Below are 27,655 nucleotides of genomic sequence, written 5' to 3'. Positions count from 1 at the left end.
TTTTTGCAATAGCTTCAGTCATATTAAAATTATTGATTAAACTCTGTCTTTGACAACTAGCAAAAATTTTTCAGTGACAATCGACCTGTATACATATGTATATGGCAACAACCTTCATACTGAAACCGTTTGTCTCATTTAATCTGCTGCAAAAACGAAGCCCTCAGAACAGAGAGATAAATCATATTCGATATTTCCAAGTAATTTCTGTCCCTTTATGATGTTCATACTTCAGATAATTTTAAGGAAACACATATTGCTATTAGCACTTTTGCATTAACAGTTTTGAGAGAAATGTCATTAAATTACTAATAAGTAACAGTACACCCTGTTGCTGGATGAGGGAGTAATAGTTAATCATAGGGCCATTTGTACATATATTTCACACAGAATGTTTCATGTATAAAAGCAGTTTCATTTTTATTCTGAAATAAGACAAAAATTTGTGTAAAATTACAGTAAAACCTATATTACAATTATTTAAGTCTTTGTCAATAAAACCCTGGGGAAACTTGAATAAATTTAGTTCTTCCAATTTTTTGCAGTCATTTGTTTAATGGACACAAGTAGTCACTGTATTTTCTTCACTTCACGACAGGTCTTGCTACCTATATTTGTGCTTCTTTGTGGTTGCTGAATTATTCTCGTAAGACCTCTTACCGGAACTGGCCTGCAAAAGCAACACACCTGTAGGAAACTAACGGACTCACATGATCAAGTAAATTAAAGGGTAACAATATCCATAAAATAAATTTAATGTATGTTATCTTCCAATTCGGGATTAATTATCTGTGGTACATTATAGTTAACCATTGTGCTAATTCACTTCAACCCATGATAAATTCACCTTTTGTAATAGACAATATGTAATCTTATAAACAACAGAGATCCAAAGCTAAAGTTAGTAGAAAATACTCCTGTTCTCAATTTGAGAAGAAGAACTAGTTGACACAAAAACCATAACCAAAAGAAGCATCTTTGTGCCTTACTTTTATTGCAATTATTACAAAGAACAGGATTTTTTCTGTTAGAATTTTGAAAGTGCTCTCGTTATTAATTTGCCCTATTAAAATTTGTACTAACCTTGGATATATAATCACATTTCATATTAATTCCTTTAAAAACTTATACCATTCATAAAAGATTATTTTTACTGATATCAGATCTAAGCCACACTTACATCATTGCTGCTTTTCTTCTTTATAACCTTCACCATCATCTCATGGACAGATACAAATGTTCCATCAGATGTTTTTACTACTAATCTTCCAGAATCTTCATCAAATGACACAACCTAAAGAAAGGACAGAAAAACTCATTTGCATGTGTGTGTTCGCACACAATACTGACATGTCTCATTGATGTTTGTGTAAAATAAGAACTTGATAAAAACTGGAGGCCCTTTTAGTTGCTCACGTACACGAGGTCTGTTCAAAAAATTCTGGAGCTTTGTCCACAAAATTTTTCTATGCTCATCTTTTACTTATTGTGCATTGTCTCCTTCAAAATACTCTTCTGCACAATTGATACATTGTTACCAATGTCATTTCCACTTCCAGAAGCAGTCTTGGTACACCCTTTCTGAATCGCACGAAGTGCCATTTGCACATTATTCTCTTATCTCATCTATTGTTGCAAATCCTCATCCTTTCAATGGGGCTTTTAGCTCTGGAAATAAAAATGTCTGCAGAGTTCAGGTCTGGAGAGTACAGAAGATGAGGCAGGTGCAACAGTCGCAACTGACTCATGAGCAGTGAGACGAATTTGGTGGCAACATGATGCATTCCAAGTTGCTGCATCAGGATTTCATGATATGAGGATGTCAACCACATTGCACCTCAACACACTGTTGACATGAAATTACAAATGTTCTGGAATTTTTTGAACAGACCTCATGTTAGAGTAATTTGATTAACCTGAGTCAAAGAAAGCCAAGCACCTGATTCAATCTATGTTATATTTGGATATTTTTTCAAGTAATTATTAACAGCAATGATATACTGTACTTGGAAAAATGTGTGATGACAAAGTGCTATTTATTCACCACCAGTTTCAGTCATAAATAACCTTCACATTGCTGTACATATGAACAAAACAGAAGAGAGATCCATGAACATCAAAACAAAATACAACAAGGCTGGACACCTGAACATTCTTTGTCACTCATTAGCAGGCTCCAATGAAGATCAAGGTAAGATGCATCTGTTCTGATACGGGGCACAATATAATGTTCTTAGCATTCAGTGCTCTAAATCTCTGCTGGAGTGGCCTTTCCAGTAGGTTGAATGAGTCCTCAAGGAATGTATGCAGTAGGACTTGCTATCCTTTGTTGCTATTTCCTTAAGGACTGTCATTATTCACAACCCATTTCAACTACAACAGACAACTTCCCATTTTCATCGACTCTAAGGTAGTAAGTGATGCTGCAGGTTTTCTGATAAAAGTGTATCACATTGGCTCAGTGGCAAAGGTCTATACTTGAAGTACTTTCGGTATACAGAGAGGCAATAGAAATTTATCTGAAATTAAACTACAGCACAAAAGTTTACTTTATAACATGCGTGGTGCTGAATCATAATTCTAGGAGTATTATAAAAATTTCTTGTGTAATTGACCGAAAATAAAAGGAAATCATATAGTAAATAATTTTTGTAACTGAAAAATTGAATGACACATACCTCCCCAGTGACATCAGCATTTGTTTTACTCAAAATTTTAACATGGCAACCTAACTCCACCTTATTATCTTCACCATCACCATTGCTTCCAGTCTGTTTCCCTGCTCCAAGTCCAAGTCCTTTTGGTCTAAGAGTTGGTTCAAATAATTTAACCTGCCTAAAACAAAAATTCACACACATAAAAATAATGAAACTGATCATAAACCCCAAGAAAAAAATTCACTCAGTCAGTCGATCAATTAAATTTATATTTCCTGAACCACAATATAAATGCATACATAATTTAAGAAGTAAAGGTAAAAACTCATCACACAGTAGTGGATTGGGAGGGGGAGATAGAACAGAGGAAGAAGTGAAGAGGTTGTGGATGTAAGATGAATGAAGATAAGGTCATGGGGCAGGAGTGGAGTTGGATTTGGAGCAGAGGGTAGAAGAGATTTGAGGCCATGAGGATTAAAGGACAGATGGCTGTACTGCAAGGACAACTGCCATCTATGTAATTTAGAGAAACTGGTATTGGGGGAAGGGTCCAGACTGCATGGGTTGTGAAGCAGCAATTAAAACTGAGCATATTGTGCTCAGCTGAGTGTGATGCCACATTTTAATTTGCAGTAAATGTTTGGAAACTTATCTTTTTCAGAGACACTTTTCTTGTTATTGACAGTCTCCATTTATATTTTACCTTCTTTGCCCACCATCAGTCAGTCGGACTGCCCAAATGAATAACTCAACAACTACTTTTAGGCCCTCATTTCCTAATATAAATCCTTCTGATTTGCTTTATTTAATTCAACTACATTCCATTATTCTTTCCCTACTTTTGTAGCAATTCATTTTGTAAAACCTTTTCATAATACTATCTATACTGTTCAACTGATCTTCCAAGCATTTTGCTGTCGATGACAGTGTCAGTATTTGAATTTTAGAAGATGTTCTTGAAGATTCTATAAACTTCTCTCTGAAACATTAGGGCACTGTTTCCTAAGGGCCTGACTCAATCCTACAGCCTGTGTCATCCAGCATGCTGCAGCAGTTACCAGTGCTGACTGGTGATGTGCAGGTGCCATGTTTGATTTCAAGATCCAGCCAGTAACAGTTATTAATATCTGAACATTTTGGATCATTGCAGGAACTTAGGGTATCATAAATCATTGAGTAATATGAGTACTCTCCATTTTGGAGGCAATCCATCTTTGTCTATGCTTTGGGTAATGAATACAGTTTCCAACTGATGTGTTTATCTTTACTGATGAACATGTTTTCACATTTGGAAAATTATTCTAGCATATATATGGCAATTTCTATAAATAAAACTAAGACTATATTTCAAACAAAGGAAAATCCAGGCTGGAATAATACCAGAATTATGAAAAGAATAGATTGCTACCCACTGTGTAGAGGAGATGTTGAGTTCTAGACAGGCACACTAAGAAGACTGCTAAGCAATACACATTCACCATAGAGAGGAGTTGTTGAGTTGCAGACAGGCACAGAAAAAAGACTTCTAAACCAAACACACACACACACACGTGCACCTCTGTGTGTGTGTGTGTGTGTGTGTGTGTGTGTGTGTGTGTGTGTGTGTGTGTGTGTGTGTGTGTGTGTGTGTGTTTTGTCTACTTTAGAAGAAGTTCTTTTGGCTCACATGGTTAGCAGTCTTTTTGGTGTGCCTGTTTGCAACTCAGCATCTCTATATGGTGAGTAGCAATCTATCTTTTACATAATATTGCTGGTAAGGACTACTTTTATTTGTCGTCAGTATAAATGCTTTTAAATGTAGCAGAAATAACAAAATGGGGGTAATATGTTCAACTGATTAAATTTCAACAATGGTGTTCTTACTTTTCATTCTTTCCAACACCTTTATTAGGATCCCAACCCATTCCTCTTAACATTGCCATGCCGAAACTGGAAACAGGTACAGATTCATAATCTTCCAAAGTAGGCTGTAAGTAATGAAAAAAACTTACATCAGTTAAGTTCAAAATTTCACAGATTTCAACTCAAAACTATGCAGCATATTCCAAAACTCAATGAATGTAACTTAGAAATGCAAAGATGGTGCCTTCAACAAACCTCTTTCTGGAGGTCAGCAGTCTCTTGCTCCTTTTGATCGATTACAAGTGTAGAAGGAGCCGCTTCCTTCTGCTTTCCCTTTGACTCTGAAAGAGAACTTTCAATTAAGAATTGTATACACTCTAAGCTATCACTAGCATTAAGCTTCAGAAAAGAAAAGTACAAATCACTCAGGTCCATGAGCACTTAAGATCAGGCAGATTACAACATAATTTGGCAATGTAACTTATTGTCATCTTCAAACCATTCCAGAAAACAGTGACTACAGTAAAACAGCAATTTGTATGGCTAATAATTTGTGTGAACCAGACAAAAATTTGTGGCCATGTGCATGGCACATTTGAAACATTTCACTTGCAATGAAAACACATGTGAAGAGTTACACAACAAATAACACACAATGTGAGATTACTCCATCTCAGGTGACCTAGGGTTTCCCACTCAACCGTATCAGAGTTTTTTCAAATATGGTATGCACATTTACCCAATGATCAAATTTAAAATTTACAAATACCTAGTTCTAAAAAGTTAATACTTCGTGAGTAGAGGCCTCTGAAGTAAAAGATGTGCAAATGTCACAGCAACATATAAAACATTTTACCTCTGTATGAAGTGCAGTAACTCAGTGGATAGTTGTGGTAGACTACAAAACTTGAACAGTTTGTGTTGTGCACATTCTGTAAGTTTTATGTCATTTGCCTCACCACTTTGGCTCCAAGTCACACTCGACATTGCCAACAAATTCTGTCACAACAAAATTTCCCCCAAATTGAAGTAATTTGATCTCTTTATGTAGGTGGATTAGATATCTCTATTTTTATTACCTTATTGCCTAGTAGCTTATTCATAAAAATCTGTAAGTTTTGTACTTTTGGGTTCATAGTTTTTGAGACAGTGAAGTGTTACATGTCATTTAGACAAATGATATTTCACACTCCTTGTGTAATATAAGGAAAGATGATCATAACAGAATAATACTACGTAGGGAGTAAGTCAAGGAACATATACTGTGCACAGGTATTTGTTTTTCTATGTGCAGACATTAAACGTGAGGTGTGGAATATGAGGAAACGACAAATGTGTGAACAAATAAATGGCTTCACCTGCTATGTACAGCTTGGCAATGGCTTGACCGTCAAAGAGCAACCACACTCTCCAAGAATGAGAACAAAAGACAGCATGGTTATGTGACAAAAGAAATATATTGGAACTGGATTGTCATGTTGAGCCGTTGAGGTGTAAGTAGTATGAAAAGTTGTGTTATACTCAAATTCATGAGTCACACTAATGATCTGTACACCAATTCAAGGAAATATATGTTTGTAAAAGGAAAGTAGAGGATGTGCTTTTTCATGATATGAGTAGAAGTTAGCTTCTTTTGCTCCAATAACAGCTGCAGAACATGAAGAAGTCAAGCCTTTCCTCAGCTACACATGGGGTTTCAGAGGCACTTATTAGCTGAACCAGACTCAGTTTCAACAACAGGAGTGAGCCAACAGCTACATAAAACATATCCTTTTTTTAAAAAAAAAAAAAAAAAAGAAAAAGAAAAAGAAAACTTCATTTGGTGACAGGACTCGAACCTGCATTTATTAAGGATTACTTGAAATTCTGGAACTAGTTGTGCCCAGGTAGTGTGCCTTATAGAACAGTAAGTTTTACACAATTGTCCTAATTCCTTCATAACACATTCACAAGGATTAGTTTGTGGATTATACTGTAATATAGTTATGTAACTGTGTTTACTAATAAATTAAGATGTGACATACCCAAATAGTGGATAAGGTGTAGCAGAGGAAAATGGTAGGCGGGTTCATAGGAGGAACGGCCTATACCTTCTCAGCTTCAACTACAAGGAGCAAGCCAGCAGCTACCCACACACTCTTTATTATTTAGCGGCTGAAGTTGTCCGAAAACAAATTTGCTGCCAAAGTAAGTGATTTTTGAACCCCTGTATCTAAGAAGAGATACCTGGTACAGGCTTGCATTGATCAGCATTTGAAAAACATCTTTTCTGAATAAAATAACAAATTTTCACAAATACTTTTTTCTCCACTTAAAGGGCAACTGTTACCTAATAAAATTTCTCATGCAAACACCTATTAGGCCATTCCAGAGAAAAATGTTAAGACTGCAGTGTGGTGGACTGGGACATATTCAGTTCCATAGCTATATGTCCTCACATATTTTGAGTAACTGCTGTTTTTGTCTATTTGTATTTCCACTTGGTTGAGGACTTTATGTTCACTTCTACGATGCAGCTTTACGTTACTCAGAACGTTCTAGTATTATTGTCATGTTAACAGTTCTGAAGGTTGTACACATGGAAGAAGCCTGCAGATACTGGAAGGTATCAGATAGATTATATAATGGTAAGACAGAGATTCAGGAATCAGGTTTTAAATTGTAAGACATTTCCAGGGGCAGATGTGGACTCTGACCACAATCTATTGGCTATGAACTGTAGATTAAAACTGAAGAAACTGCAAAAAGGTGGGAAATTGAGGAGACGGGACCCGGATAAACTGACTAAACCAGAGGTTGTAGAGAGCTTCAGGGAGAGCATTAGGGAACGACTGACAAGAATGGTGGAAAGAAATACAGTAGGAGAAGAATGGGTAGCTTTGAGAGACAAAATAGTGAAGGTAGCAGAGGATCAAGTAGGTAAAAAGATGAGAGCTAATAGAAATCCTTGGGTAACAGAAGAGATATTGAATTTAATTGATGAAAGGAGAAAATACAAAAAATGCAGTAAATGAAGCAGACAAAAAGGAATACAAACGCCTCAAAAATGAAATCAGGAAGTGCAAAATGGCTAAGCAGGGATGGCTAGAGGACAAATGTAAGGATGTAGAGGCTTAATTCACTACAGGTAAGATAGATACTGCCTACAGGAAAATTAAAGAGACCTTTGGAGAAAAGAGAACGACTTGCATGAACTACAAGAGCTCAGATGGAAACCAGTACTAAGCAAAGAAGGGAAAGCAGAAAGGTGGAAGGAGTATATAGAGGGTCTATACAAGGGCGATGTTCTTGAGGACAATATTATGGAAGTGGAAGAGAATGTAGATGAAGATGAAATGGGAAATATGATACTGCGTGAAGAGTTTGACAGAGCGCTGAAAGATCTAAGTTGAAACAAGGCCCCGGGAGTAGACAACATTCCATTGTAACTACTGACAGCCTTGGGAGAGCCAGGCCTAACAAAACTCTAACATCTAGTGAGCAAGATGTATGAGACAGGCGAAATACCCTCAGACTTCAAGAAAAATATAATAATTCCAATCTCAAAGAAAGCAGGTGTTGACAGATGTGAAAATAACCAAACTATCAGTTTAATAAGCCACTGCTGCAAAATACTAACATGAATTCTTTACAGATGAATGGAAAAACTGGTAGAAGCCGACCTCAGGGAAGATCAGTTTGGATTCTGTAGAAATATTGGAACACGTGAGGCAATACTGACCCTACGACTTATCTTAGACAACAGATTACGGAAAGACAAACCTATGTTTCTAACATTTGTAGATTTAGAGAAAGCTTTTGACTATGTTGACTGGAATACTCTCTTTCAAATTCTGAGGGTGGCAGGAGTAAAACACAGTGAGCAAAAGGCTATTTACAATTTGTACAGAAACCAGATGGCAGTAATAAGAGTAGAGGGACATGAAAGGGAAGCAGTGGTTAGGAAGGGAGTGAGACAGGGTTGTAGCCTATCCCCGATGTTATTCAATCTGTATATTGAGCAAGCAGTAAAGGAAACAAAAGAAAAATTTGGAGTAGGAATTAAAATCTATGGAGAAGAAATAAGAACTTTGACGTTTGCCAACATTGTAGTTCTGTCAGAGACAGCAAAGGATTTGGAAGAGCAGTTGAATGGAATGGACAGTGTCTTGAAAGGAGGACATAAGATGAACATCAACAAAAGCAAAATGAGGATAATGGAATGTAGTCATATTAAAACAGGTGATGCTGCCGGAATTAGATTAGGAAATCAGACACTTAAAGTAGTAAAGGAGTTTTGCTATTTGGGGAGCAAAATAACTGATGATGGTCGAAGTAGAGAGGCTATAAAATGTAGACTGGCAATGGCAAGGAAAGCATTTCTGAAGAAGAGAAATTTGTTAACATCAAGTATAGATTTAAGTGTCAGGAAGTCGTTTCTGAAAGTATTTGTATGGAGTGTAGCCATGTATGGAAGTGAAACGTGGACGATAAATAGTTGGGACAAGAAGAGAATAGAAGGATTCGAAATGTGGTGCTACAGAAGAATGCTGAAGATCAGATGGGTAGATCATATAACTAATGAGGAGGTATTGGATAGAATTGGGGAGGAGTTTTTCGCGCAGCTTGACAAGAAGACGGGACCGGTTGGTGGGACATGTTCTGCGGCATCAAGGGATCACAAATTTAGCATTGGAGGGCAGCGTGGAGGGAGAGCAAGAGATGAACACACTAAGCAGATTCAGAAAGATGTAGATTGCAGTAGGTACTAGGAGATGAAGAAGCTTGCACAGGACAGAGTAGCATGGAGAGCTGCATCAAACCAGTCTCTGGACTGAAGACCACAACAACAACAAGAGTTCTGGGACAGGACATAAATTACCTCACAAGATGTGTATGCAACTGAATCCATAACATATACACACACTGAAAAAATGTTAGTGATAAAATTAGTAAAGTAATTCAGAAGTAAAATCATTGTTTAAAGATCATTTCATCTCATCTGATTTGAACACTATCAGAATTGTACTATTACACAAACTGAAAAACATATTGTAAAACAAATCAGTAATGGAGTTCAGCATATGTCATTATTGCTGCATTATGAAGTGTGGCATGGCAATAACTCAGTGGGTTTTTAGTATGAGACAGTCTTCGTGCAAAGTTGTTGGACTAAGTTTTTGTGCAGTATGGTGATATTTTGTTAAAATTGATGTAACTACATCATTGCAGTAATTAGAGTGCTACCTTAATCTTCTTACAGGCATAAGAAATCCAATCATAAAATGGCATTGCGTTAAAGCGAGATCACCAGTATTCACCCCAGCAACAACAGAGAAACTCTAAGACAAGTAACATTCTACTACAAATCATTCTACATGTGATAAATAATTTTGAAATTCAGTGAGATTCAAAAGATAAAAAGATTTGCTGTTTCTCACAAATTTAAAATTGCTTTGGAATTATGTACAATGAAAAATTAATTTTTACCACACTTTGTCTTGTCTCAAATCAAACTAACTGTTCAGTTCTATTTTATTGTTTTGTTAACAATTTCTCATAGAAACTAGAATTTTTAGCATGTTGTTTGATGACCACGAGCTACAGAGGTCACCAAAAAGGCTAAAGTCTAGATCAGGGTCAGTAGTATTCATAGTGGTGCTTATGTTTTGCTTGTAGGTTGGCAACGCATCAGTTCTCATGGCCAATGGGAAGTTTCTTTGACAGAACCAATGATTGGCAAACAGACAGGCAATGTGTTTCTAATACCAAAATTGAAACCATTGTTTTGTTTGCTGTTTTTTGGTGTATTAGTAAGTTTTGAGAGAAACATTTTGTGATTATGGCAGCAAGTGCTATAAAGTGGACTGATTTAAGCAATTTAGTTCTGCAAAGCTATGTCGCATGTTGGTGCATGTTTCATGGATTAATTGGAGCCAATCTTATCCCATGATTTAATTAAAAAACATTGATTCGCTTACTCAGTGTGCTCGTGCAGACTGACTGTGCAGCAACACAGAGCAAAGAAATATTTCACTGCTTTTTCAAATATCATGGCTTGCGAAGCTGCCCTTGGTTTGCAGGTACTAGCACAGATTAAATAGCTGTGACTCAAACAAGGAGCAATTTATAATCCTTGTTTACAGCAATGTTTCACCTTTGCTTCTGAATGTATTACTTCAAAACACACAGTCTGCCTGGTGCTCTCTCATTGACTGCATAACACTTAACAACATTCCTGCACAAAACACGTAAGTACATCACTGGCCCTATTCTTGACTTTTACCCTCCAAAGATCACAGAAATGTTTGCAAATAGGTAAAGCTTAGATGCTGCAGCAATGTGACAGATGCCCTGAAGAAATGCACTTGAATCACACCTTACTGACACTGATCCTGAAGAAACTGTGGAGTACGTACTGTGGATTCAAACAGATCATGCCTCACTTGAAACTAAGCAACTGATGGTAGAATATTTCATCACAGAGATGGAATCAAAAATCTCTGACCTCACCATTCAACATTTTGTTTCAAAAAATCAAACATAATATCTCAAAACTATGAAGCAAAATCTTAAGCTTGGTGAAATCATTGCAACGCTTGATTTTGCAGAGAATCACTCTTTCATTTCCAGGATGCTGTCCAAAGTTTTCAGTGGTAATATGGTCAAACTACTGTGCATCCCACTGTTGTCCATTTTATAAAAAATGAGCAAATACAACACAAAAGATTTTGCATAATTAGTGACAGCCTAAGACATACAGCCCATATAGTGTAATGTGCAGTGTGCTAGCTTGTGTGCAGAGGTGCGGGCCAGATGCATTTGCATTATGGATTAATGGCCATAGGCTCATACAGCACCCAGCATGAGTGTGATTTTTAGGTGGTTTCCCAGGCTCATTTAGGTAATTATTGATCTGGTACCCAAATTCCATCCCAGAGAACACAATATGCAAACAGTTAACATACTGTATAATAATACTTGGAACAAATGATTCGCAGACAGATAGTGCACACTACTTCACCCTTAGGTTACCTGGATGACTGTGGTGTCAAGAATGGCATCTGGCCATAAAATTAAATAACAACATATAATTTGCAAAATGTTGAAAAAGTGGACTGCGTTCTACATTGGATAAATGCCAGGGGAAAAAATAAAAAGAAGATGAAGAAAAGTGGTACTCTAAGATACGGCACAAGTGCAGTTCATGTCATTATGACAAAAATTGTGTGTTTCAGTATATCCATTGTGGATTATGAACTGCGACTATGGTTTAAATGGGTGATTTACTTAGTAATAATTATGCAACCATTCGATTTTTTTAAATTTTTTGATATAATTTATTCAACCATTAAGACATTTTCAAGCCACTGTAGGCTCATCATCAGATGAGGGTCTTACAAGAACATTATGCTGTGGACTAAGTGCAGCTATATGTAGTGCTGATGCTGCTGGTGGAAATGACGGAAATTTAGTAATCGGTGACGAAACTAAAAGTTTCTATGTTTTAGGCATTTACAACGTGCTGCCTTGTGGCATCCATATCAAAACTCTTCCTATAATGTACAACATTCAGTTATGTGCACAAATATCACAGTATTTAGCTGCACTTGGTTTTACTTGACTCACAGAAACTAAACACTGGATGCTTTTACAAAGAATATGGACACAACAGATATTACACTTTACCACATTGTGGTCTTTGGCATGAGATACATTGTATTATAGTACAGATATTATATTTCAGTAAATTCTGCTAGCTGCAGGAGTTTTTTTTATATTGGCAACATAATTTTAATGTACATTAACAGTTATATCTATATATTTGTGCACATAGCTTAATAATGTACATTATAGGAAGTGCTTTGATACAGATACAACAAGGCAGTGCACTGCAAGCACCTAAAATATAAGAAACAAACAGTTTTGTAAACAGTTTGTCACTGATTACTAAATTTCCATTATTTACACCAGCAGTGTCAGCACTGCAGCTAGCTACACTTGGTCCATAGCATAGTCATTTTGTAAAACCTCCATCTGATGATCCGCAGTGCCTCGAAAACATGTTTATGTTTAAATAAAATGTATCAAAAAATTAAAAAAGCGAATGGTTGTATATTTATTACCAGATAAATCACCAGTTGTGTGTTTATTGGAACTACAAGTGACAAATGTGCAGAAAATAATACAATTCAGCAATTGGTCCACAGCGCAGCACCAAACTTTCAAGACTTTCATCAACCAGTGCTACTGCCTCAATGACTTTAGTGTAAATGCTGAGTGGAACTTTTTTGCAACAAGTCCAGGAAAGTCTGCAAGTTATGGAATTGGGGGCACTCGAAAGAGACTGGCTATGCAAATTAGCCTACAATGCCTAAAGGAATACCAAATTCTCACATTTTTGTGTTTACACACATTCTGCCAGTTTATTCCAACTAATTTGAAAACAAAGTGAAAAGGTTGCCACTGGTTTTCTCGTTATTTATTACCAAAATAGCAGAACCAACTGATGATTCCCCAGAATTTGTGGTTTCAAAACCGTAACCAGGCAAGGTGATATGTTACATAATACAAGTATGACAACACCTGTTGGGTTGGCAATGTCTTTGAAATCTCAGGAGAATGGTGCCCATAGATTTCATACATCCTTATTGTCCTTAGAGACTGTTTCACTCACTGCTTGAAAAACATACACATCACATCTCTGATTAGCAAACACTCACAAGTCTACCTGTGGCACCTACAACAACAGTGGGTCAGCAATACTGTTCCCCAAAAACACTTGTTACTCAAATTAAAGCAAAATTAACATCAACACAGTACTAACGCTGTTTTCTGATGTGTCAGTAAGTCAGCTTGAGAGCCACAAAGATATCAAAAGATGAAGCTTGAGAAACTCTGGTAAATTGTCCAAAGGCTTGGGAACTATTTAAGAAACACACTCCCAGGCTTGAAAATCTTTATTTAAGCAAACCATCATGAGGCTTGGGAGAATGGGAAAGGTCCTCCACTCATCGCTGAACATGCCTGGCTACTGGGTGTGACCCTGTGATATTGATGCCAGTGTTTTACACACCAACAGTGGCAAAAAATCACCATGGACCAACACAAGCTGTTAATTATACCATGATTGACCACTGCTTTTAAAAATCCTTTGTTTTCTGATCCTTTAAGGCAGGGTCGGCCAAATGCTGCACAGTGTGCAGACGTGCGGAAGTGCTGCACATGTGTGCATGTGTGCGACATCTGTTATTACACATGAGTCCTAAATGAACGGTGGCGGCTCCACTTCCCTGTTTATGTGGTACAAGCAAGAGCGCAACATACCCAGTCTCGTTTACCCCTGGTGACCGTAATCTTAACAGAAAAGTACTGAGAAATGGCAGGTACTGTGAAAAAGCAAAGGCCGGGAGATCTATGTTCTCAGTCGTTTAAAAATGACTGGGAACTGCAATTCTTTTTTGTAGCCGTTGACGAAAACTCACAGTGTTTGCTGTGCGCTGAATAACAGGCGACCAGCGTAAGTTTTCAATTGAAAGACACAACAATACATATCATAAAGACGAGTGTAGTGTACTCATCAGTGAAGAACACCAAGCAAAATTAAATGTCCTTAAGAAAATGGATGAGACACATCAACTCGATTTTACTGTACGTCAAAGCAACTGATACTTCTTGAACCTTAAATGTTCAAATGTGTGTGAAATCTTATGGGATTTAACTGCTAAGGTCATCAGTCCCTAAGCTTACACACTGCTTAACCTGAATTATCCTAAGGACAAACACACACACCCATGCCCGAGGGAGGACTCGAACCTCCGCCGGACCAGCCGCGCAGTCCATGACTGCAGTGCCTTAGACCGCTTGGCTAATCCCACGCGGTGTTGAACTCTTAGTTTCTTGTGTTACATTTATGTCTATTATACTGTACGCTGTACAATGAACTGTTTTCAGTTTTCCAGAATGACAACCACACTAAATTTTCACTGCAAGCAAGTTTTAAAATCGCATTAAAAATTGTACAATCTGGGAAACCCTTTCCGAAGGGGAGTTTGTGAAAGGGTGTCTGATTGATGTTGCAGAACTTCTGTGTCACACGAACGTTAGCAGGTTTCAAAAAATCAGTCCATCCAAACAAACAGTGACAAGGCGTATCAGTGCTATGGCCGGCGATGTGCACATGCAGCTGATAAATAAGGATAAAGACTTTGTTGCTCTCTCTGTTGCGCTCGTTGAAGCAACAGATCTTACAGATACAGCCCAGGTTGTGATATACATACGAGGTGTCGATAACGCACTTTGTGTAACAGAGGACGTTTTGGACTTAGTACCTTTGAAAGGGACTACTACAGGTGCATACTTACTCCAAGCTGTTAAGCAAGCGATTGATGGTGTTAGTATGGACTGGAATCGGTTAATCTCGGTGACCACAGAAGGAGCATCATCAATGCAAGGCCATCAGAGAGGACTCATAGCACAGATGCGCAAAAAGCTAGGGCGCACAGACGAGACGTTGTATGGAATTCACTGCATTCTGCATCGAGAGGCGCTTTGTGCAAAATCAGTAATGTTAGAAAACGCCATGCAAATTGTTGTGCGTACTGTAAACTATCTGAAGACACATGGGCTTACGCATCGCCAGTTTCGGCGGTTCTTGAAGGAATTAGGAGCAGAGTACGGCGACAAACCTTACTACACTGAAGTACGCTGGCTCAGTCGAGGTAAAATGCTGAAAATATTTTTTTATTTACGTTTGGTCATAGTAACATTCTTACATGAGAAGGGAAAAAGTGAACCTATGTTGGAACACACTTGGATATCAGACCCTGCATTTCTCGTGGACATTACGTCTCACATGAAAAACCTGAATGTCAGTCTGCAAGGTGAAAATAATTTAATTTCTGACATGTTGGAAAAAGTAAATGTCTTTGAAAGGAAGCTTGCGCTTTGGGAGAGCCAGCTTTTAACAGAAAACACTGCACATTTCCCGACTCTTGGACTGGTCCATGAAAGTGCTAGATTTAAAAAATACGTGTCAATAATTGTAAGAATTAAGGAACAATTTCGAGCACGATTTGCAGATGTTACGAGTTTGTCTCCTGTCATTTGCCTCTTTGCTTGACCGTTCTCGTCGTCAGTTGAAGATGCTCCGAATGATCTACAGATGGAACTGATCGACCTACAGTGCAGTACAAGACTGAAGGATAAGTTCTTTGCAGTGTGAAGTACAAAAGAATTCTACAAAAAATTTTCAAAACAAGAATTTCCACGAATTTTTCACAACAAGAATTTCCACACCTGCACCGAGAAGCCGCAAGAGTTATGTCCATGTTCGGGTCGACATATGTTTGTGAAAGATTTTTCTCGGTGATGAAAATGAATAAATCAAGGTTTCAATCAAGCATAAGTGATGAAAATCTTTGCAACTGCTTGCGTTTGTCAATGAGCCGTGCTTTTGTGTCCGATATTAACCACATCCATTCTCATGACCAGTTATAAACGTGTTTGGATTTATTTGTTTCATAATTAAAAATTATTGTTTACTAACTGTGCATTATTGCCTCAATCTGCTCCATGTTAAATTATTATCAGGAAAATTGATCATTAAACCGATTGTTCCTATGTATACTTACATTTAGTTTTTTTTTTAATGTGTGAAGGGCTACGCTCAGCTGAAGTCGATAAAACATAACATTCATCTAATTGTCGGTTGTTATGCAGATTCCAGATGGAACTGATGAAAGATATAGCAATAATGGTATTGAAATAACAGGTGATCATCGAGATGTCTGTGGTTATCATTGTGCTCAGAGGTCAGTGAGAGAGAATTTATGTGGGTGTAACTGAGGGCACTGACAATTAGTTATAGGAAACCTTGCATTAGTTTAATGTTATTTGAAATCATGAATAAGGTTCACTGGAAGTCACTAAGTGCTCTCTTTCTTAAATACTAGATCAAAAACATTACGCGTATTTACGTGCCATCAGTCAAGCTGGTTTAACAAAAACCCATGGTTTTTAACTGCATTACTTGTCTTACTGGGTAAAACTGTTGACATAAAACTAGACGTTTCAATGAGTAGACTGTGACAGTATTTTAAATGTTTAATATGTGAAATACCTTCCCATGGTTGGCTTGCAAGCTGTGGAAAGGCCACTGGAATGCGCTGGTACAGAGTATCCCAGCAAGTGGATAAAGCGACATCTGTGCGTAGAAACATGCACTACATGAACGCTGACGGCTGCGGCGTGCACGCTGTGACCCGGAAGTTGCACATGTGCAGGAGCACCGCTCCCGTGCAGAATTTCTGGCCGGCCCTGCTTTAAGGCGTAGGCCTAATTATACACCCTTAAGGAAAAATAGCATTTGTGGAAATTTGATATTTTGTTGAGAAGAATATGTTCTTTCATATGATAGTTAATGCAAGTAGGTATCTTAAGACCCTTTTGAGATACACGAGTTAAAAAATCACTTAATTAGGTACCACATAAATGAGTACCAGTTGGAGCAAAAGCACTGAGCCAAATGATATAAAACTTACTGCATATGCATAATGCAAACTGTTCAACTATCCTGAGAGATTTGGAGCTGTACCCTGATTATCCACTTCGAAAGTGGACAAAATGTGTGAAAAGTTGCTGTGACATTTGTGCATGCTTTGCTAAAGAGGCCCTATTCACAAAGTATTAAAATTTGGTAGTTAAAAAACTGTATATCTTTCTCTGATTGCTTAGGAAATGTGCACACCAAATTTGAACAAAATCTGATATGGTCAAGTGGGGACCACCTTTAAAACAAGGCCAACTGACATGGAATCACCCTGTGTAAGTGTGACTTTTAAAAACATATATGGGCATATGTATGTGTCATTAATGCTACCACATCTACCATAAAAAATAATGCCTTAAACTGTCAGTAGGTACTCACATAACAACATCAAAGAGCAGGTAATAAGCTTCTATGTACAACATCATAACCACACTTTAAACATCTCACAAACAGTTACGTAGTTCTTCAAGTCAGATGCATACCTTTTAGTTGTGCTTGTCTACAACTTAGTGCATTGTCTTTACAGTAGGTAGCAATCTGTCTTTTCCTACATTGTTAATATCCCTACCTAGAGTTTTCATTTTTGTATAATTAATTCTTTTTTTAATCATGAGTACATAACAGCTAAAAATCTGTAATAATGTACCAAGACTGTCTCAAAGTGTGTTGAAAAGTGACTAGTGATAAAGCTCCCAGTACTGAGAATGGAGGAAGTTGGTTGGCAAAATAATAATTTGATCCAAAAGAAATGCAACAAAGAGATGCATGGCAGAAAGGTGGCAGAACTGTAAATCAGATTGGCATTGGCCAGTTAGGGAAATGGTGTGTTTAAAAAAGGCTATGAAGACAGGAATTAAGAAATAAATACAATAAAAGGGAGGAGGAGACAACTTTGAGGTACATGTGTGTCAGCAACAGTTACTGGAATCCAGAAATAAAAAGCATATGTGGGAAAACCAGTAATTCCATACATAATATGTTATATGTCTTCCAAAATTCAAGTGGGCTCAATTTCGGGGGGGAGGGGGGTGGTTGGAGGGGCAGGGGAGCTTAAAGTGAGTTTGAATTTGACCAAGCACACCATAACCCACAATATGCTCTTGTTGGTTGGCACTTTCTTCTGCTGACCCCTTTTGTAAATAAAACATGGTAGACATCAAATAAGTTGCAAAGACTCGAGGCAATACAGCCAAATTTACAATTCTGCTTTGTCCTGCTGTCACTGTGGAAATTACAGTAAAAAGACCATAAGAGCTGTTCACAGTACACGCAGAGAATTGAAAATTGTGGGTAAATTTACTCTGTAGTAAATTAGAAGATCTTTCTAGATCCAACCAGAAATGAAATGTGTATAAGGAAACTATTCAATTATATTATACTGCAGAAGATATCTGTTTCTGCATTCATTTCACATTTACACAAGGGTTACAAAGAGCATGGACAAAAAAGCCTGGTGGTTTGTCTAATATTCCAGCTCATAATTTCTTGGTCTTTCTGCAGTTGTTCCTCAAAGCCTTGTAATCTTTCAGGTTTGTGTAACCATTTTTATTCATCAACTCTAGATCAAAACTCCACTCAATAAACCTTTGGACAGGGGATTTTTAAATCCTTAATTCACTTTGTAACTATTACTATGCACTTGAAAAAATTTCTTTACCAGTCCATGCTATTTCATTTGTACACAATAAAGTACATGTTTCTCTTGTGACCTGTATATGTTATCTTTTCTGTCATTCCATAATGATCTTCATTTTACCCTCTTAGTTCATACAATACTATTTCTATTTTCAGTTCCTAGCCACCTTCTGTAACAGTTTTTTTTTTTTCACCTTTTAGTTTCTTGACTTCTTGTTTGGTATCAGACATTTTGGAGTCATCTCAACTTGACAACTGTGGTGTAATGCCTTCACCTACCACCATAAAGACTCCTCTTGACAACTGGACATCAGTTCCATCCTCTCAGTTCCCTGCCCCCCCCCCCCCCCCCCTCTCTCTCTCTCTCTCTCTCTCTCTCTCTCTCTCTCTCTCTCTCTCTCTGTGTGTGTGTGTGTGTGTGTGTGTGTGTGTGTGTGTGTGTGTGTGAAATGCATTTTAGGCAGTCTTTACAACTGGTCTGCTTTCTTAATGGTACCAAGCTTTGCCTCTCTCTGTTTGTTTCTTTGTTATGTTTGCATTCTGTATACTGTGTTTCTCAAACCATGAACTGATGTGAGAAAGGACCACCATATGCAACAAATGTGGGAATACTGGGCTAAAGTCAAAGCCCAGATGGAAGGAAATGTAATAGTAGAGTTGAAATAGTGTTGCCCACAGCTGGTTGAGACGGCAAGAAGAATATCTTTTAAATAAGTATTTTTAAAGTTTATTTCATATATTTTGTTAGCAATACCAGATAATCAATAAGAGCTATACATCTTACATTTAAACTTATCCCCTTATCAAACGAGTTCAGAGTCCATCTCCCACTGCTTGCATCTGTGATCTCACTATTTTTACCAGGTAACTTAAGACAACTTTGGTGTCACACAGTCTCTCATGCACATAATACCGCAGTGGTGGGGACAGTCTGATAATTTCATTATTGGACACTAGGAGCATTGTTCTGTAGCTGATGGCAGATGAGTTTAGAAACTACATAGAGAGGTAATGAGGAATGTATTTTTGAAGAGCACTGTTAGGATTTGTAAACACAATGTAAAAATCCAGAAAATGCGAGATGTAGGAAAAATAGGTGCCTGAAGCCAACACATGAAGGAAGGAATTGAAACTCATTCTGTTAGCACAGCAAAGAATACTGGTATTAGTTGTTTTTGCAGCCTACAATTCAGATGCAAACAAAGTTTGTGTGCAGGTCACAAAAGATGAGCAGCACTGTAATAGCAGCAAGAATACAGTCACATGCATGTGCTAAATTCTGTGAATGTACAAAAATATACAGACAAATGACCTAAGCAATAAATTAGAGAACTCAAACCCTCACAAGTTCTATACTATAATAAACTAGGAACTATAGCCCCAAAGGATGTAGTCTATAATGTTCACACACTGTATAATGGAATTAAAAGAGAATGTTTCCCGTGGCGTCAAATCGAAAGACTTGCACCAGGCGAACGGTCTACCCGACGGGAGGCCCTCGTCACACGACATTTCATTTCATTTCAGCCCATTGTATAAGAAAATACTGAAAGGCTAATAAAGATTCTTATTCTTACTTTATTTTCATAAAAAGCTACAGTACAATTTATTATGCTTACTACTGTTGCTTGTTGTGGAAGAATATGGGTTCCTGTGTTGTAGCTCCTCTTCCTGTTCTGTGAATCATTATCATACTATGAACCACAAAGGTTTTCCTATAAACTTTTTTTTCAGATACTTCTGTCTGGTGTTCCACCATTTTAGTTAAACTCCATGTTTCTGCACCATACGTTAGGACTGGCTGGATGACTGTGCTATATAGCTTCATTCAAGTTTTTCTTGGCAGTAGCTGTGGCGCTATAAGTTTTTGTATCGAGTAGTAGGCTCATTGGCATTTTGCAGTCTCATTTTTACTTTTCTGTTTGTCTCTGATTTTGTTAATCTATGACAGCATCTAGAAATTTGAACTATTCAACATATTTAAATTTATGTTTGCCAATTATTAAATGTGACTGATTGTTTCATGCATATCTACAAATTTGAACTATCAAGTATTTTCTTTTTTGGTCGTCGTCTACTTTTAGGTCAAGTTTGGATGCTTCTTCTACAATCTCCACAAGCCACTGCCTAACCTCTATTACAATTTTTCCAATGAGCTCAATATCATGTGCATATGGTAAAACATTAACTTTATTTCTTTGGAGGATCACAACAGGTATTAATTTAAGCGGAAAGAGCTTCCGGCTGTCTTGCTCCAGTTCTATTTTTAAAATGATCAGATTTTATCCCATTTTGCTAAACACTGTTTTGGTTATCATAAGCTTTCATAAAATTGATGAACAAGTAACGTATTTTTGTTTACATTCCAATACATTTTCATTTATTGTTCTGAATGCAAATATATTGCTAATAGCAGATCTACTTCTGCAAAAACAATTTTAATAAATATCAATTATAGTTTCTGTCTATGGTTTCAAGCAGTTTAGCAATAAACGAGATAGAATCTTATAGACTGCGTCAAGTAGTGAACAATAATATACAAATAACAAAATATTCTAGATACCCACAGACTCTGGGCGTGACAACTGCTACCACTCACAAGAAATTAGGTAACATAAGGATTGTTGTAACTCTTACTAGGGCCAATAATGTTTATTCACCACAGATCAACTCTGCAACAACAACACAAAATTGTCTATTAATCCGCAAAACTAAAAGAAATAGCTCTTGGTGAAATATTTATCTGAGCCACAATAGAAATTATATGAGATGGTTTCAGATTAGTTGAATATACTCTTTAGCAGATTAACATGCATTTCATAATCACAGCTCCATAAAGATAAACGGTTTTGGAAACCACGTCAAACAACAGCAGTTGAGGAAGAGAGCTTCAGAGGGTGGCCTTATATTTGACCACTACAAAAGCATATATGACCACCATACAATATCGGCCATGTTCCCATAACAGGTGCCCTCAACAGATACGTGACATGACACATACTGATACATCTGTATCCCACGTGGGCAAATCCAGTAGGGTTACTAGAAGGACAATGAAAAGAAATTTTTCCGCTACACATAATATGAAGCCAGAACACTGTTAAACACATTTAGGGGGGCAGTGGATAATAGCAGGGGATGAAGGACGCACCAAGTAGGACGGAAGGACAACATAAACAAAGACACTGAAGAGAAATAAATGGATAGCACAGTCATGGGCAGAAAACTGTGGCAGGAACCTGTATACAGCGAGTATATGACTGACTACATTGAAGTACAGTAAAAGTTACTATGACCCTCCCTTCCAGGTGTTTTTCATAATCAATATTTTGGTAAGATATAAAATTTGTGTGAAAATACTTAGCAGGGAATTTTATAGTTTGTGGTACAACATTTCTAAAAAGCACATCAAGCACAGATGCAATGATGGCAATGAGGTGAGTTACATTTAAAATTAGCAATGGTTGAATCAGTCACAAAGCAGGTTTCAGATGAAGTCACACTGATATATATCACATTTTGAGCAAATACTGATGACGACAACACATCGATGCCTGACGCTATGCAACATTTGATTATTTTGCGTTCTTACTGTCATATAAATAAACTGATCATGTATGATATTCACATTAAGAAAGACATGAGGTTATGGCAACCTTGAAGTTTATTAGAGGAGGCTAATGACTCATGTACACTTATTCAAATTTCCTTTTAAATAGGCCTACAACAAATAGTGCACTTTAGCTGGGAATAGTACAGAAATGTGATTTTTGACACACCACGGCATGTACAGAGCTGAAACTAAAAAGCATTCTATGGTATGTAATTCCTTCAGCTAAGAAAGGCGGGTGAAGCAAGCTGCTGATACAAACCTTCTAAAATCTCCCTTGCCGCTATACTTTCCAATGAGTCATCGACGGGCACCTTCTCACTTTTTTCTTGTTTTGGGAATAACCGGATGGTGTTTCTTCGAAGTGGAATGACTTTCACTTCATTTTTATCGTTTTCTACATCATCGACGTCACTTGACTTCCCTGTATCACTAAAACATACTGAGTTTTAAAAATATGTACAGAAGATCAACCCGTAATTGTAAGTTTCTAAACTAGCGAAGAAAGGACAATTACCTTTTCACTTTGATCGTTTTACTTTCTAAACAGTCAATATACTCTACTTTGTCTTCGGATTTCTGAAACTTCGGTTTGCTCAGTGCTGACGGTTTTTGTAGTTTTGAAAATCCGAAAGATATTTTCTTAGCTGTGCCATCCATGTTGATTGTAGTGTTAATTTTACACACAGTGCGACGGTCAAAGTGGTGTATTGCAAACTATCACACTGCTTGTCTATGGAGTCCTCGTGAACACTTAAATATCAATTACTCATGGTGAGAGATGACAGCAACACTGGACATAAGGTTGTCATTTACTAGCAAATTAACGATGAGCATCTGGTGGTAACTGTAGGGACACGCACTATCTTCTCAAATCCCTACGTGTCAACATACACAAAACGGACTACGGCTCTAACGCGTAAAGTTAGTTAGAAGTAAATACCTGTACTCCTATTTAACTTCCACTGATATAAGTAATATTTAGTTGAAACTTCACGATGGTTGTCGCCCAAACGAATGTATTTAACACTGTCATCGGCTTAAGAATGATGCGACAAAATATCTGTCAATAATGATTCATTTACGCAAACCAGCATAATCACAAAACAAGCAACACTGTTTCTCCTCATTTTTTTTCTAACAACACACACGTCCTGTAACTCCTGTTTACCTCTTTGTTTGTTTATACTTTATAACTCAAAGATGCACTCACTACTCGTAAGGGCATTTTTATTCAAAGAGTTTAGAATCAAGGTTAGAACATGGATGTTCAATCAAGCGCCGTTTCCTTAACATGGAACGTATTTGTTCGCTCCGTTAAGCCCGGTCCACACGCAACGATCTGTCTGCGCAGACATCGGCGCAGATGTCTGTACATGCAAAAGATCGCTGCAAATGTGGTGTGTTCACACGACACAAACCCCAATCTACTACTCGCCCGCCATCTGTCGGTGTAGAAAAGAAATATCAGTGGCAAGCGACTACGCTCCCCGAAAACGTCAAAATTTAATTCAGTTATTTTGAAAAATAGAAATGGAGGAAGTTCTGTTGTGGTCTGTGTTCAAAACTTGTGTTGCAAAAAACATTCAGACCAACCGCAGGAAACAGAGAAAGCGGTCAAAATGGTGCAGACAGTGGCTGCTAAAGCGAAAGCAGTTTTGTCACGTAAATTTACTGCGAGAGTTGCAGGGCGAACCTGTTTTGTTTTACATAACCTCGTGTTCCATTTCCTCGCACATTGGCACTCCAATTTCATCTTCAATTGTACTCCTGCTTGGTCTTGGCGTTTCTTGATCACTAAGAAAGCCAAGTAGATCAAAATACCATAACGTTGGCTGGTATACTTGATCTACTCCTACACCAGATCTTCTAGATTTCTGAACTTTGGATAACTCTTTTCGGTAAACAGTTCGCTGGCAGACTAATTTACTTGACTTGCCTTCATGAACTCATCTTTCAGGAAAGCGTAAATAGCTTCACATGTGTTGGGTATTATTTCACTCAATGCTTGTTTCGATATTGCAGATGAAAATTCCAAATCATTGTAGCTCCTTTCTGTTGCTAGGAATCTTAATGTTACTGCCAGGCGTTCATGAGGAGAAATTTCCCTTCTCATACAAGTATTTTTCTCATAATATGAGGGGTTACATGCTTTAAGAGATAATTATAAGTTTCGACATCCATCCGCAAATAATTTCGCCAGTTCGCAACGAAATTATTTTTTATTACCGTTTCTCTGTTTGCCGAGGCGCCAACTGCCCGCAATTTTTCAATTAGAGCATTGTATGCTGCTGTCTTTTTGTCTCGGTCACTATATTCTTTACTTTTAATCTTCCACAAACATGGGTGGTTTCTGTATATTTCAATGAATTCACTTACAAACTCTCGAGAACACTGACGAGTATCAGCCATTTTAATGCCCTGTGCACACAAATACAAACACTAGACTGAGCAAACAGCTGTTTCGCGCCAGATTTGCGACGATCTCCTGTCCACACGCTCCAACTTGTCTGCGGAGATGTGGTTTGAACCGACAGATTTGAGAGGTTTCGCTCAAACCTCCAACTCCAACTTCCAGGTTTGCACACACCTCAGGTTGGTGCAAATCTTCTGTTCACACGCAACGATCTGTCTGCGCAGATGTGATGTGCGCAGACATTTGCGCAGACAGATCGTTGCGTGTGGACGGGCCTTTACAGCCTCTTTGGCCGCTCGGCGTATGTGTAGCTCTTCGTTCACACATCTGAGCCAACAGTGGCGAATATTTATAGGATAAGGCCTACACATTGAAGCCAACATTCAGTTCAGTAAGTATAGGGCCAACGTCAAAATGTCTGACACCCAGAACGCGGCCGGAGAATTTGCGGTTTTGAGCGTACATTTTGTCAATATAAAAAAAAATGAAGGAAACCACGTGAAAGAAGATGGTGGGCTATATCACTTCACACATACCTGTCATAATGAAATCAGTAAGCGTGAAGTGAGGCATAAGTTGTCAGTTACCATAATAAAAATTCTACAAGCTTAATTTTATTTATAATTATTTTTGCAGGCATGACAGATGTCAATTATTAGGACATTTGATGCATGAACCCTCAGAGCAATTTGGCAACTTTAGTCGTATGTCAACAACAGATTTCGAACTACTTCTTCAAATGATTGAATCCATAATCAAAAAAGTTACGTTTTGCAGGGAAGCTATACCTGCTAAAGTTCGTTTGACACCGGCACTTCGATTTCTTGCTACACGAGACAGCTTCAAACCCCTGGATTTCCTGTTAAAAATATCGTCCCAAGTGATGTCATTGATAGTGCTTGAAGTTTTCAAAGCAGTGTGTGAGGCCTTGAAAAACATTGTTAGTGTAATGACTACTTCTAAAATTACAACCAGTAATAGTGTGTGTCAAATGCATCTCACGTTTGCAAACCCTACATATCCATTTCACCAATAATGTCTTAAGTTTCCAAGGTCAGTGTTTCAAACACCATAAAATTTCACCACATAATTTAAGGGAAATGTAAAGTATAGTCTGTAGGTATGTGGAAAAACATTTATTCACTGGATAAAAGACGCTTTATTACAAACCAAATTAAAAAGAAAAAGAAAAATCATTGACTGGTGTTGCACAATAATAATGCTATTTCTACTATGTCTTTGGGGGCAGTTTCTTTCCCAGCCCAGAGCCATGTGGCTATTGCACATACCGCACATAGTAGTTGTCACCCAAACTTTGGTGCACTGTTATGCATTGCCTACTCACTGCTTGTTTTTTGTGTAAGAAATGGTCTATTGCATGCACAATGTCTTCTCTTTAGCATTTATCAAATTTTATTTGACACCAGTTGGAAGTATAAATCTACTCCATCAGGCTCTTGTTCTTTTCTTTGTGATAATTCTTTCAAAATTGAGACAACCTGGTCCATTTGTTTTTTTAGCATGTTCTGTTTCTACCTACAGCATTTGTATTGGCAGGTGTTACTGTCGATTCTTTTGCCACTGAATCTGTGTCTTCTGTTTCGTACTCTGTCTCATTGGAAAAAGTCTGAAAGAAACACACAATGTTAGTAGCTGGGAACCGTATCCTATAATTAAAGAACAGATAAAGGAGTGATCCTCAAACTTTCTATAATACGTGACAGATTTGCTGCTGGAAATTGTGTTGGGCGAGTATTAGAATGCAGTTGAGTAAAATAAAAAAATAAAAAATAGGCTTGGAGAGAAGTTGCTGTTGACCTCACTTCCCGTGATATTGGGACAGCTTGTGATTGGGGGAGTCTGAAAATATGTTACGAAATGTTAAGAACGGGACCAAGAAAGCATTTGCAGATGACAAGGTACAATTTCAATGTGCACTTTCTTATTATTACATTTCATTTTTTATGTATGTGGTATTAAACTGGAACAAAAGCAGTGTCAAATCTTTTCAAGATTGAAATACATAAAACTGGAGGTGGTAATTTCGTAAGGACTATTATTACAGGAAATGGACAGAAGTTATTGCAGCTTGAAGCTACAATTTTTTCCTATTTCGAACCTTTATGATGACGATGCATATTTTTATCCTGAAGATATGTGCAGTGGTTTGTGAACATTTTGATACGATTGCATAAATGCTTTTGAAGTAAGTTTGCCGCATAAAAGGTAGTATATGTTATTCGCCACGTTCTTGTATTGATACAAATTCAGATAACACAGGTTGCAGTTCATTTACAACAGCAATATCCGAACAGACAGCTGCAACTTCAAACGAAAATGAAACTTCCTGGCAGATTAAAACTGTGTGCCCGACCGAGACTCGAACTCGGGACCTTTGCCTTTCGTGGGCAAGTGCTCTACCAACTGAGCTACCGAAGCAAGACTCACGCCCAGTACTCACAGCTTTACTTCTGCCAGTACCTCGTCTCCTACCTTCCAAACTTTACTGAAGCTCTCCTGCGAACCTTGCAGAGCTAGCACTCCTGAAAGAAAGGATATTGCGGAGACATGGCTTAGCCACAGCCTGGGGGAGGTTTCCAGAATGAGATTTTCACTCTGCAGCGGAGTGTGCGCTGATATGAAACTTCCTGGCAGATTAAAACTGTGTACCTGACCGAGACTCGAACTCGGGAGATGAGTCGTGCTTCAGTAGCTCAGATGGTAGAGCACTTGCCCGCGAAAGGCAAAGGTCCTGAGTTCGAGTCTCGGTCGGGCACACAGCTTTAATCTTCCAGGAAGTTTCATATCAGCGCACACTCCACTGCAGAGTGAAAATCTCATTCTTCAAACGAAAATATTGCTCTTGTTGATGACAATGAAAATGAAAACGAAGGAGATAATGTTTACACTGGGCTGGTAAGAATGGTACTGCTCTAAAATAATGCAGACTGACACCTTATGGATAG

At 37.8% G+C, this 27,655-nt stretch overlaps 1 protein-coding gene across 1 annotated transcript; it reads right to left on the bottom strand.

Annotated features, from left to right (window-relative positions):
* Positions 1-394: 394 nt before the first annotated feature.
* LOC124788806 (G-patch domain and KOW motifs-containing protein) lies at positions 395-23,565 on the bottom strand. Its single transcript, XM_047256090.1, has 7 exons — positions 22,791-23,565; positions 22,536-22,705; positions 4,755-4,840; positions 4,521-4,624; positions 2,679-2,835; positions 1,181-1,294; positions 395-670 (listed from the first exon to the last, which is right to left on the bottom strand). The coding sequence occupies exons 1-7, from the start codon at positions 22,931-22,933 to the stop codon at positions 605-607; spliced, it is 840 nt and encodes a 279-aa protein (XP_047112046.1). The 5' UTR covers positions 22,934-23,565; the 3' UTR covers positions 395-604.
* Between the last annotated feature and the right edge of the window lie 4,090 nt (positions 23,566-27,655).

Source organism: Schistocerca piceifrons, chromosome 1 (assembly GCF_021461385.2).
Source record: "Schistocerca piceifrons isolate TAMUIC-IGC-003096 chromosome 1, iqSchPice1.1, whole genome shotgun sequence".
Taxonomy (NCBI): Eukaryota; Metazoa; Arthropoda; class Insecta; order Orthoptera; family Acrididae; genus Schistocerca; species Schistocerca piceifrons.
This window is presented reverse-complemented; position numbering and strand designations above follow the sequence as displayed.

What these genes read in the sequence shown, in the direction of transcription:
- LOC124788806 (XM_047256090.1), bottom strand. Translation starts at nt 22,933, where the DNA reads ATGGATGGCACAGCTAAGAAAATATCTTTCGGATTTTCAAAACTACAA. An exon ending in AAAACGATCAAAGTGAAAAG is followed by an intron (nt 22,706 to 22,790) that starts GTAATTGTCCTT and finishes AGTATGTTTTAG; the next exon opens with TGATACAGGGAAGTCAAGTG. An exon ending in CTGCTGACCTCCAGAAAGAG is followed by an intron (nt 4,625 to 4,754) that starts GTTTGTTGAAGG and finishes CATTACTTACAG; the next exon opens with CCTACTTTGGAAGATTATGA.